The sequence below is a fragment of the Alligator mississippiensis genome, chromosome 3 (genome assembly GCF_030867095.1).
Source record: "Alligator mississippiensis isolate rAllMis1 chromosome 3, rAllMis1, whole genome shotgun sequence".
NCBI classification, from domain to species: Eukaryota; Metazoa; Chordata; order Crocodylia; family Alligatoridae; genus Alligator; species Alligator mississippiensis.
Window position 1 is genome coordinate 268,854,783 of NC_081826.1, and position 13,350 is coordinate 268,868,132.

The window sequence follows — 13,350 nt, forward strand, 5'->3', positions numbered from 1 at the left end:
CCTCCAAGGCCAGTTGGAAACTCCAGGCCCTTCTAGCTCTGGGAGTCTCTCGTGGTGGGTTCCTGGCCCTTTTGACTGTCCTGGTCCTGGCCTCAGCATCAACCAGTAGTGGGTACTCTCTCGATCAGGTCTGAGTCTCTAGCCCCACTCTCTCCCCTGGGGTCTGCCCTCCAGGCCCTAGTAGCAGGTAACCCACCTGGTTGTGGGGGCTGGGGTTAAGGTGCCCTGACCTGCCTTTCACCAGGGTGCTAACTGGCCTGGCATTTCCTGGGGGCTCCCATGCCACTGAGCGCCCCACCAGGCCACCCACTCCTGGCAGGGTGCAGTTTTAGGTCATGCCCAGGACTAGAAGCCTCCTAGTCATCCCCTACAGCTCCTTGCTTACTTCCAGGATGATACATGAAGCCTCACAACCAGGCAGTTATTACTGCCTGCCCTGTCAGCAGGGAACTGAACTGTTTATATAGGCAGCCAGGGATCTAAAATGGCTGCCACAATCAAGCACCTGCTGGCTGTTTGGCTCTGATCTTTAAGTGGCAGGCACAAACAGTGCCCTGCCACACCCAGACAGCTGAGTGTTCCTCCCAAGAGATAAGTCGGAAGGGCTGCGTTGCTTCCTGACCTGTATTGAAGAGCTCTACCTGACTCAGGAAGTACACGGGCCAACCAGAGGTAATGCTGTCCTAGACTTGGTCTTGGCCAAAGGAGATGACCTGGTGAGTGACTTTGAATATAGAAGGTAGCCTGGGTGACAGGGACCACAAAACCATCATGTTAACTGTCCATCGCAAGGCAGGCAAATCACCTAGCAGGGTTGAAGTTTTGGACTTCAAAAAAAAAATGAATTTCAACAGGTTCAGGGCAACAGTAGGGGAAGCACTGTGGGACCAGGAACCAAAGGTGAAAGGAGTGCATGAAGAGTGATCATTCCTCAAGGACATGGTCCTTGAAGCACAAAAGAAGTCCATTCCCATGCAGAGGAAAGGTAGCAGAAGGGTTTGTAAGCTCTTTTGGCTTAATAGGTATATCATGGTCCTCTTGAAAAAGAAGAAAGAGGCATAAAAACAATGGAAGCTTGGGACAGTCCCCAAGGAGGACTATACAACAACAGCCTGGACTTGTAGGGAACAGATTAGGAAGGCTAAGGTGGCGACTGAATTTAAACTAGCAACAGAAATCAAGAACAATAAGTCCTTCTTTAGGTACGTAGGGCACAGGAGGAAAACAAATGGAAGTGTGGGGCCATTGCTTAACAACTCAAGACAGCTGGTTACCAACACTCAGGAGAAAACATTGGTCTTGTCTTACCAATCTCATCTCCTACAACCAGGTAACTTGCCACTTGGACCTGGTTAAGAGAGAGAAGGTCGACATTGTATACTTAGACTTCCAAAAGGCCTTTGATCTCATATCCCATTATGTTCTCATGGGGAAAATTGAAGGATTGCAGGCTTAGCTGCCTGACAGTTAGATGGGTAGGAAGCTAGCTGCGGGGTAGGACTCAGAGTGTTCTAATGAGTGGATCTGTGTTGTCCTGGTGAGAAGTGGCCAGTGGTGTCCCTCAGGGGTCTGTGCTTGGTCCAGTGCTTTTCAACATCTTTATCAATGATTTGACTGTGGGAGTGAAGAGCTCCCTGGCCAAGTTTGCTGATGACACTAAGTTGTGGGGACGCATGGTCACACCTGAAAGTAGGCTGCAGATACATTCGGACCTAGACAGGCTGGCAAGTTGGGTGGATCGGAACCAGATGAAGTTCAACATTGAGAAGTGCAAAGTGCTTGATCTGGGGACAAACAATCCCCAACAGATTTACAGGTTTGGTGGTGCCAAACTGACTAGCACCAAGAATGAAAGGGACCTAGGGGTGATAATAGACCATAGTATGAACGTGAGGTGTCAGTGCGATGCTGTAGCCAGCAGGGCAAACAATACTCTGGCATGCATCAACTGATGCATCTCAAGCGAAACCAAGGAAATGATTCTTCCACTTTATTCAGCATTGGTGAGACTGCAGCTGGAGTACTGCAACCAGTTTTGGGCGCCACACTTCAACAAGGATGTAGAAAAGCTTGAGAGAGTCCAGAGAAGAGCCACCCGTATGATCAGAGACTTGCAAGGCAAGCCATAGGAAGAAAGACTGAGGGATCTGGGTCTCTTCAGCCTAAAAAAGAATAGTCTAAGAGGGGATTTGGTAGCAGCTTCCTGCTATATCAGGGGAATACATCAAGGGCTCGGTAAACAGCTATTCACTGGGGCACCCTTGGAGAAAACCAGGCATAATGGCCACAAACTCCTGGAAGACCATTTCAGGCTTAACTCTAGGAAAAACTTCTTCACAGTTAGAGTGTTCTGACTGTGGAATACAGGTACTCCTCACTTAACGACCTACCTGTTTAACGACTGCACGTTCGTTAAACCTAGTGCAGGGGGCCTGGACCTGGTGATCTTGTGAGGTCCCTTCCAGCCCTTTATAATCTATGAATCTGAGCTAACTCATGGTCCCAAGCATCCTAGGATGTTTTGCACCTCCCTCACAAGCCCCACCTTGCAGGGTGGGTGGGCTAGCCTTGGCCCAAGCTGTCTGCTCCAGCAGAGCAGGGAGGTGTGCTTTAGCAGCCCCCAGCTTCTGGTCTGGGCCACTGCAGTTATGTGGCTGCATTTCTGGAATCAAAAGTGAATGCCTGTTCACTTGCTTATCAGTTCAATCTACATAGCTTAGACTAACCTACAAAAATTGAATTGATTCAGCCTCAGGCTTTTTGACTGTCTGCACTTAGCCGAAGAGACATTGTAAGAGGTAAACTGTTCTGGTTTAGCTTCCTGTTGGTGGAGGAGAACAGTAGGCATACAGACACTTCAGTGGATCTGCTGTTGTGCAGTAAGCCCTTCCCCTGCTTTTAACCTGGTGCAACTATTCCACCTATCCATTCACTAAATCCGAGTTGTACTTCAGAAAGCTTGATTTTTCTGTCATTGCCATTCTCTTTGCAGCTGTGTAACACTGTCGACTTTGGAGATGGTGCCTGCCCCAAAGACCATTCGTGTGTAAGTAATTGCTCCAAGTAAAATAGAGGAGGAGGAAACTCTTGCCTTGTAGCCCAATAATCTAGTAGCTAGGGCACTTAACCAAGCAAACAGGAGACCTGGCCCTCTCCTTCAGCCTAGTTTGAAGCTGTCTCTTTTGCAAAACCAGGCTATAGGTTAGCAGGGTGGATTGTTTTAAATCAAGTCCGTTTAAACCACTGATTTAAATCTGCAAACCAAAATCCTGATTTAACGAATTGATTTTTATCAAATTGTCCATAGTGTGTGTATGTGTGTGTGTGTGTGTGTGTGTGCATGTGCAGAAAGGTGTATTTTCAATGGTTGATATAACAAAACATGTTGATTTACAACTAAGTTTTTACAGTACATTGGGGGGTGTGCGTGTGTGTATATCTATATAACAAAACTATCACATTTTTATATATAAAATCTATGAATCTATATATCTATATCTATAATATATATCTATTAATCTATATCTATCTATATTATATCTATAATATAAAATAATAATATAGAATATATAATATAGATATAGATTCATAGATTGTAGAGTCGGAAGGGACCACAATGGATCATCGTGTCCAACCCCCTGCCCCTGGCAGGAAAGAGGACTGAGGTCAGATGACCCCAGCCAGGTGACTATCTAGCCTCCTCTTGAAGACCTCCAAGCTAGGTGATAGCACCACCTCTCTTGGAAGCCCATTCCAGATCCTAGCCACCCTTACTGTGAAAAATTTCTTCTTAATATCTAACCTAAATCCACTTTCAACTAGTTTACACCCATTATTCCTAGTCATTCCCTGGGGCGCCCTAGTAAACAGCACGTCCCCTATTCCCTGTTGACCTCCCCTATAAATTTATAGGTGGCCACAAGATCTCCCCTCAGCCGTCTCTTGTGAAGGCTGAAGAGATTTAGCTCTCTCAACCTTCCCCCATAGGGTCTATCATGATGGCCACTAATCGTGCGAGTGGCCCTCCTCTGGACCCTCTCCAGATTCTCCGCGTCTCTCTTGAAGTGCGGCACCCAGAGTTGGACACAGTACTCCAATTGCGGCCTGACCAGTGCCGCATAGAGGGGGAGCATCACCTCCTTTGATCTATTAGTCATGCATCTGCTAATGCACGACAAGGTGCGATTGGCCCTGTTGATGGCCTTGTTACACTGCCAGCTCATGTTCATCTTGGAGTCAATTATGACTCCAAGATCCCTCTCTGCCTCTGAGCTGCTAAGAAGGACACTCCCCAACCTATAGGTGTGCTGGGGATTTCTCCTTCCCAGGTGGAGTACCTTACATTTATCTTTATTAAATTGCATCCTATTTCTCTCTGCCCATTGATCCAACCTGTCCAGGTTGGCCTGAATCTGGTCCCTGCTCTCTAGTGTACTAACTTCGCCCCATAACTTGGTATCATCAGCGAACTTGGAGAGGGTGCTCTCCGCACCCTCGTCCAAATCACTGATGAAGATATTAAATAATATTGGTCCAAGGACCGAACCCTGCGGGACCCCACTGCCCACCTCCCTCCAGGCTGAGGAGGAACCATCCACCACCACTCTCTGGGTGCAGTCCCTAAGCCACTTGGCCACCCACCTGACCGTGTAGGCATCTACTCCGCAGTCTGCTAGCTTCCCAATGAGGATAGGGTGCAAAACTGTGTCGAAGTCCTTCCTAAAGTCTAGGAAGATGACATCCGCCTCGGCTCCCACGTCCAGGCAGTGAGTGACTTGGTCATAGAAGGCTACAAGGTTTGTCAGGCAGGATCTACCTGTGACAAACCCATGCTGGTTTCCCCTCAGCACCGTTTCCCCTGCTGGGCCTTCACAAATGTGTTCTTTGATTATTTTCTCTAGCATTTTCCCAGGAATAGAGGTAAGACTGACTAGTCTAAAGTTACCCGGCTCATCCCTTCTCCCTTTCTTGAAAATGGGCACCACATTAGCCCTTCTTCAGTCCTCAGGGACCTGACCGGAGCACCACGAGTGCTCAAACAACTGTGCCAGCGGCTCAGCTATGACACTGGCCAATTCTTTCAGCAGCCGTGGATGGAGGTCATCCGGGCCTGCTGACTTGTACCCATCCAGCTCCTCCAGGGGCTCCTTAACTATTTCAGAGCTAACCGTAGGTGGACTGGTGCCCTGTGGACATCTGTCAATGATTGAGGTGGGGGAATTGGCTTGGTCGGTACTTAGAAATACTGAAGCGAAGAACTCATTGAAGAGCTCTGCTTTTTTCCCTGCGTCAACCACCAACTGTCCTGATTTGTCCTGCAGGGGCCCTATGTTGCTCTGAGCTTTGTTTATATATATATACAATTTTATATATATAAAATTTTTTTAAAACAGCCTGGGTAAAAAAAAAATAATTGTCTCATTTTAAAGAGAATTAGGGAAGTAGGAACTAAAGCTAGAATGACTTTCACTTATACTTTTTAGAAAAATTTCCCCAGGGTGACTTGAAATATTTGGTTAAATTCACTAGCCAAAGTTCATTCTACTGTTAATAACAGTTAAATCTCGTGTGTTATAATTTAGTTGTAAATGTGCACCATGTTTTGATTTAACAAAAAGTTTCTATATCCAAAATATTGAAGTTTTATTTAATATGCTTGAAGGTCTTGTTTTATGTGTTTAACTAAATTCAAGTTGTCATCTTAATGCAGCTTGATACAAATATGAATAAAAAGTTAACCATCCAGTGAATAATTTATATTTCAGCATTTTATAGCTTACCAAATGTAGGATTTCTAACAATTAAATTTGTTAAGCTATATACTTATAGCTTATTAAACAAAACTTTAATGTTTTGGATGCAGAATCTTTTTAAAAATCAAAACATGGTGCACATTTACAACTAATTTATGAAACACTAGAATTAACTGTTATTTACACTAGAATGAACTTTGTTTCATGAATTTAACCAATTATTTCAGGTCATCCTGCAGAAAATTTTCTAAAATGCGAGAGGTGAAAGTCATTTTAACTTAAATTTCTACTTGTCTAATTCTCTTTAAAATAAGACAATTAATTTTTTACCCAGGCTGTTTAAATTTTTTTTACTCTCTTTCAAGTTTTTAGAATTCATACCTCCCCCTCCTCCCCTTTCTTATTCATAGACTGGAAGAGAAAAACAAGCTTTCCTGATTTTCCACTCCCAATCAATTTCTCAGCTTTGAATGCACCTGCAGAAGAGGCTACTGTTGGTAAAAGCTGGTTTAGCACTTCCACAAATTCTGGTTTCAGGTCTTTGCTAGTGATTTCCACCAGTTCAGTGGTGTGACTTTCTTTAAAACATCTTCAGAAAGAAATGTACTGCTTGAATGGTTCACCTGTAGCTCTGAAATTTATTATGGTTGATGGGTGAATAATGGGTGATTAGTAAATGCCCATGTCATAACAGCATTTTCCTATTTGGCGGTTATGCATCTACCCTAGTACTGTATGTTAAAAATATTGTCAAGAAAATCTGATGGTGAGTGCTTGATCCATCCACTTCTTTACTGCCTGCAATTTAACTTTTCTGCTGGGTATTTCTTGCTTTAATATTTCTTGAAGTTCTTTCCAAATTTCAACAACAGGTGCAATACAGCTGCATTCTTTCTGTAATTTTTCCAAGGCTATGGAAATAGATTTTAGTGTATTCAGCATCTTTCTTTAGTTCAATGTTGATTATTCTAGTTGTGATACTTCCATCATTTTTTTTCATGATTTTCTTCACAGATGAGCATCAAAATAGGCCAGTTCTTAATAAATTACTTGAAGCAGTCAACCACTGAATTCAATTGTATTAGCATGGGGAAGAATTAGCTTCTTCAGTGAAAATGAACTAAACTGGGTGTTACAAAAGTATTTTGCAATTTCAACATTTTTCTTTATTCCTGGAGTACTTAAATCTTTGGCTAAAAGATGCATCAAATGAGCATTGCACCCATATGTTATAAACTTAAGGTTTGCTTCACTATTTTTTTCTAAGTTTCTTATAATCTTTGCTACATTTGCAACATTATCTGTGACAAGTCTATGCACATGAAATATTGCATATTTTTAAAGGTTGACCTCAAAAGTCATTGTTATATAGAGGAAAACTGACCTTTAACTCTAGAGTCTTTACTTAGAGGCTCATTGACTCAATATAATATTTTATTTAAATTATTTTACTAGATTATACTAAATTTATATCTTAGCCTATGATGTATTAAATTCAAATGTTCTTTTAAGCTGGTTTATTTTTAAAAATTAAAAATGATAAATTTAAATAATATATAAAAACCCAATTAAACATCCACATTTTTTTATTTAAAAAAATCAATTTTATCCAACCTGGCAGGTAGGCATTTCCCAGGCCCCTTCTCCAGCCCTCCTCTTGAAGCTGGCTTGCTGCATCTTGCTTTTAATAGTGCATAAAAAGTACTGAGAATGGTTCTGCATTCCCATTGGGACAAGAACTCAGGGTTTTCTCCTCTTCACATCACCATCCATCTTACTGGGCATGTCTACACGTGCATTAATGCGCCATAATTACGGCACATTAAGTTTAGTACCTGTAATAAAAAGGTACTAACTTAATGCTCTGTAATTGGTGCTACTGTACAGTAGTGCCAGCGCACTTTTTTATGTGATGCTAAGGTGCAGTCGACTAATTCTACTGCTCATTAGCATGCCTATCACCATGACGTGCTAATGCTTAATAGAATTAGTCTACTGCGCTTCTAGCGTCTTGTGTAGACACATCCACTGAGTGACATGCCTTCAGGTTTGCTTTCTTTCTGCTGATTCTACATATCTCCCTCTCTTGGCTGCCCACTGGGCCATGCCTTCTTTTTATTGTCTGAAAACAGCAGGTATCTTCCCTGAATTCTATGTAGGGAACACTAATGGAAGGACATAACTTTTTTTAGGAGGATAATGCACTTATCCTCCTTACCTGCTACTTCGATTCTTTTATTGTTCATTACCTATTAAGAGGGAGAGGTGGCTCCCTAAGCACATTAGGCAGCATTATGCTCCACTGTATTTGCTCAGTAGGGAGCCTTTTACTTGTTGCCTACATCATCAAAGAGAAGGCAGAAGAGCTTCTGTGACGTGAGGGAGGAGCTGCAGCAGTAGTGGATTCTCAATAGAGAGAAGAATGCTTAGCAAAGAATGGCTTCTTCACAGAGCTGGAAATATCAAAGGAAGTTGATGAGACACTCCTATCTGCTGCAGTTTGGAAATCAAGACAGTGAGCAAATTTGGAGACATGCAAGGGCATGGAATCAAGTTGTTGTGGGGGCTGAGCAGTAGAAATATTTGCTGTGGGGGGAAGCTCAGGGGATATGTCCCATCTGTTGGGATGGACAAGGAATGGCAGGGAGAAGGAAAAATTTGCTGGGGCATGTATTTTTGTTATGAAGGGGTGGTGCAATGGGGGGGAAGGTCAGTTTGTTGGGATCCGAATGGTGCATGTAGGGGCTGAAGATGAATTGAGAGGGGCTGCCTGTGAGATCAGAGGCATGGATTGCTGGGGTTAAAGAATCAGTTGAGGGTTGGGTGGTAGATATTGGATTGAAGTGGACACCCTGGTTGAACTTGAGGTGTTGTGGGCACTATCAGGGTTTGGGCTGATAGATTGAATAAGGAGGCTGTATAGAAAGGGCTAGTTCAAGGGCGGAGATTTGGGTGATAATCTTCAGAGAGGATAAAAAAAATCAGTTGACTGTGGACAGGGAATTGATTGATGGGGTGGGATAAAAGGCTGGAATGAGGCCAGAAGAAGGGGTGGGGGGATACTAGGAGACCAAAGGAAGGACTATGGAAAGTGTAGATGGATTTATGGACAAGGGGATGCGCTGAGACTGAGAAGTAGATAATATGTTCATGTCCTGGGATGGGCAGAAGTTTAACTGACATATAACTGATTAAGGATATTTGGGGAAAGGTGATCTTGGCAGAACATTGATTAAGGAGTTGGATTAGAGAGGTGGAGAAATGATGGGAAGGGAACTGATTAGAGAGAAACGTTATGGGGTCAGAAGTGTATCATTTGCATAGGCTGTATAGTTTTGTTACCAAATTTGCCCATTACTTTGGGGTGTGCTCATTTATTAGGGATAGTTTCTAGGGTCTTGGTGATTCTGTCAATGTGCTGCTTGTGTTACTATATGGAGCTGTATTTCTCCCTTCTGCAAGCCCTCACCCCCAGTGGAGCTATCTTGCAGGACTCAATCTCAATGGGACTGGGTTCCTCCAGTCACCAAATCAGTCATACACACAAACACACACAAATTAACGTGACACGCCTGACCTGGCCGGGCTGATCAGCATGGACAGGCTGACACCCTCATATGCCAAGAATCAGTTCATAAGAGCAACAATAAAATGCAGTCAGACACAAGCACACAGGTAAACCGAATCCCTCTGAATCCGGCTGGGTGTCCAGCTGACACCCTCATGGGCCAGCATTCAGTTCATAAGGGCACGTCTGAGTCAAACTGGGTCAATCAGCCTGTACAAGCTGATCCCCTTATGTGTTTCAAACTCAGCACGTCCCAATCTTTGGCCTCTTGATGAGCAGACCCCACAATAATTTAGGCTTCACCAGGATCTTTAGCATAGGTAAAAGAAGCGTTGCTGCAGAGCACAGGAGGAAAAAGAAGCAGAGAAGGAAAAATATACCCAATTACTACCAGTTTGACTATAAAAGTTATTTATTGCTAAGCATATGAAATATATAATAGTACTAGTAGTAATAGACATGCAAAAGAAAAACAAACACAAACAATGACAATACTACCCTGGTTTCACTAAGTATTTGGGGAAACTTAGCTCAAGCTTAACTGATACAGTTCAGGTTCAGAAGTTTATGCCTAGAAAGAAAAGAGAACGCTGGGAATCTCACCGAGTCCACGGTACCCAGGCTGCAAAGCTGACAGGCACAGTCCATAGCACAATCCTTGAAGAGAGAGACGATCTGTTCTTCCAGCGTCCCAAGAACAACAGGGGATGGTGTCAGCACAGGAGTTTTCTTCTTCTTCTTTCTTTCTCCCTCTTTCCTCCTGCTTCTTCTTTTTCTTTCTCTTTCTCCTTCTTTTTTTTTTAAGCACACACACTTACAGATTTTTATACCCTCAGTTCAGCTGCTTTGAAGCACCCTCAGTAGTGTAAATCATTGTCTTTTCTATTGACAAGGGGTTATCTGGTTTGGACCATCTCAGGAAACTGATTGATAATCAGGAAACACTTAAGATTAGGGAGTAACCCAAATACTTGGGAGCCAGCTTGAGATTCCTATGGATGGCAGATATCCTGATGGGATATCTCATGGTTTCTTCAGGAACAATAGATAGCTTGCAGTATCAGGATTTTGGATTTTTACTTGTTGTGCACAAGCCTGAGCTTAGCATGACTTTTCCAGATTTTACTATAGTCTTTTAACAGACTTAAAGCAATTATTGGGGTGCTCATAACCTTTTGTGGAGAGGACTCCCACCAGTCGTCTCGGGAAAGATACGACAACACCTGGGATTAGGGCTGCAGCAGGCTGGATGCTGTGATGAACCCTTAACCATTGTTCAAATGTTGCCCGTACCCCCTCGGACTCGGTCTCTTGCCTCAGCATTCCCTAACCCGGCAACCGAGTTTTAGTCAATCAAGTTTAAATAGGCCTCCCATACTGGGACCGGGGAATGTACGGCCCGAGATGCCTATTAAACTTAGAGCTGTGTGTGTGTGTCTGGGGGGAGAAAAGTCCTTAGCAAATCCAGATTAGAACTGGTCTGATAAATGCTGAACTGGGTGTGTGTGAACATGGGTTAATTAACATTGGAAGCACAGATTCCCCATCATGCAGCGCTCTCCTGCTTCTCTGGTCCCAGAATTCACTGCAGTCTCTGCTTCAGGCTTTCTGTTTTCCATCTCTCATGTAAATGAATGGTCATCTGGTTCCATCTCAGATGCAGATGAGACCGAGGGCAGTTGTTCACTCTTATCACCCTTATCTGGAGAGTTTTAGGTGCGTCTCTCACTGCATCTTAATCAGTTTCGTTTAGGTAGGGGGGGGGGGGGGAGTCCTTTGTGAGTCAGACAGACTGCATCCTGTGCCAGGGTTGCCCAAGAATACAGAGCTGAGGCGTAACAGTTTATTTTGGATAATGAGGTGATAGGGTAGGAGTTGCTGTGGGGCAGAGTTTTGTTTGAGGGACCTGGCTGGAGAGAGGGATGGAATGGGACAGACTGATGAGGAGAACAAAAGCATGGACTAAAGGTTTCAGGTGTACAGAGAATGGATTGTGGCAGAGGCTGGACTGAAGAGCATACTGAGTTTGGGAAAGAAAAGCAGGGAAACAGAGGCTATTTGGAAATTCCCAGTATAACCGAGAAAAAAATTACGGAAACTTTGAGAGAGAACAAAGCATGGGAGAAAGAAGTCAAAACATGACTGAATAAAAGGGGGATAAAAGGAAGGAAAAAGCATTGATAGAGCAGGAAGGTGGAGAACAGGGCTTAGAAAGTTATGGCAAGAATGATGATTGTAAGGAGCTGAGGGTAAGATGGGGAAAAGCAGGGCAGGGAGTCCAGAAAATTAGGGAAGGAGAAACAAAGACAAAGTGAACAGTAGAGAAGAAGGAACAGGAAAGGAAAGGAAAATTAATGAATTAAGGGATTTTTAAGAAAGAATTAAAAAAAAGACATAGTAACTTTTGCATTGTTATCACTTAAAATAAAGATTGAAGGCAAAATGTGTAAAAAAAAAAAAATAAATAAAAAAATGTGTGTATCATTCATCTCAGTATGCAGAGTTTAGAAGCTTTTGCTCAAAGCCTGGGGTCCTGGTATGCTAGCAATGTATCTGGAAAAAAGGGATAATCTGCTATATTGAAAATAAATCAAATTATAGTCAGAAAGTAAATGGAGAAAGATTATATTATCTTAAATGTAGATTCTTTTTTTTGTGTATGGGGAACCCACACAGGATTTTGGTACTCAAGGTATGTGGGGGCGCTTGTCCCCATTATACCTCTCCTGTTACCTTGTCACACTTTTCCTGTGTCCATGTGACAAAAATCGCCATTAAGCTAGCTAAATAGCATCCGTGTATCCACATTCTCAGCTGATTTGATCGTTTTAGATTTTTTTTTATTGTGGTTATTTAAAACACCTCCAACATGTTTTATTTTTAGCTCCTGAATTTCTTCCATGAGGGTTTTTTTATCCTTTTAAATTTTCAATGTGGATCTGATTTATGCCCCAAAATATGATTTTCCCTGCTTTGCAACTATTACACCACCAGATGCTGCTTGGGTTCACTCAGTAATCCATGGAAATCCATTGAATCTCTATTGTAATACTTCAGAAAGACTCCAGGAGCTAATCTTGCAAATTTTTACATAGTTTAAAGTTCAGACTAATGAAAAATATAACTTTTTTGGATTCCAAAAAAAATTGCTCCCTGTGTTTGCATGTACTTCGTGGCAAAGATCAGAATGTTATGGGTCAGGCAGCTCAAGACTCAGGCTAATTAAAATTACTTTTTGTTGGACTGGGTTTTCAGTTTTTGGTTTGGCAGGGCTGGGGGGGGGAGGGCAGGTCAGGAGTGAGGGGGACCAGCAGGGCTGGGAGGGTAGGGGTAACCCGGGTGGTACTCAGATGAGGCACCCCCTCTCCAATTGAAGTGATTTAACAGGTTTAGTGTGCTATGGGAGGGGTAGCTCTCCTCCTATCCCCTATAGAGTAGAGCCAAGACCAATTGGAACTTAACCACATATGGGTTTAATAGGGAAAGAACAGGGTAGAACCTAACATATATGCGGAAGGCAAGGGGACCCTGGGAGATAATGGTATCCGCCCCCTCCAGGCACCGGGGGGAGGGGGGGGGGAACCGGGGGAGCAGAGGGGAGTCAAAGGATTTTAGGTGAACATACACATATAACAGAGACAAATCAATAATAGACTTGAAGTGCAGGGTTCACAAAATATAAGATGCAGGGTTTCCCAAAATATAACAAGCAGATCCCCAAAAATTTGAGGCATAGGCACTCCAGTGGGGTGGGAACCCACTCCCCAGTGGGGGTTCCTCTTTGCAAGCAACTCAACCCTCTGGGGCCTTGGCTGGGAATGGGACCCAGGTCTCCCACATGGCAGACAAAAGCTGTGCCAATGAGCTATCCATGTATGGTGTGGGCCATCCTAAACTGTCATATGTGGCTGTTGCACCCAGCTCTGGGGTGTACCTCAGTCCTCCCCATACACTGTTATATGCAGCTGTTATACCCCAGAGCTGGGTGCATATCTGCCATTCCCATGCACTGTTATATTTGGCTATTAC

At 43.4% G+C, this 13,350-nt stretch overlaps 1 protein-coding gene across 4 annotated transcripts in view; it reads left to right on the forward strand.

Moving 5' to 3' along the window:
* CDC20B (cell division cycle 20B) overlaps positions 1-13,350 on the forward strand; it is an 82,137-nt gene that overhangs the window by 15,207 nt on the left and 53,580 nt on the right. For 3 of the 4 annotated variants that reach the window (XM_019496074.2, XM_019496075.2, XM_019496076.2), the window contains exon 3: positions 2,993-3,046. The exons of the other annotated variant lie outside the window; for it this stretch is intronic. In XM_019496074.2, coding sequence (XP_019351619.2) covers positions 2,993-3,046 — 54 coding nt within the window. The remainder of the gene's footprint in view (positions 1-2,992; positions 3,047-13,350) is intronic. 4 annotated transcript variants of the gene reach the window in all.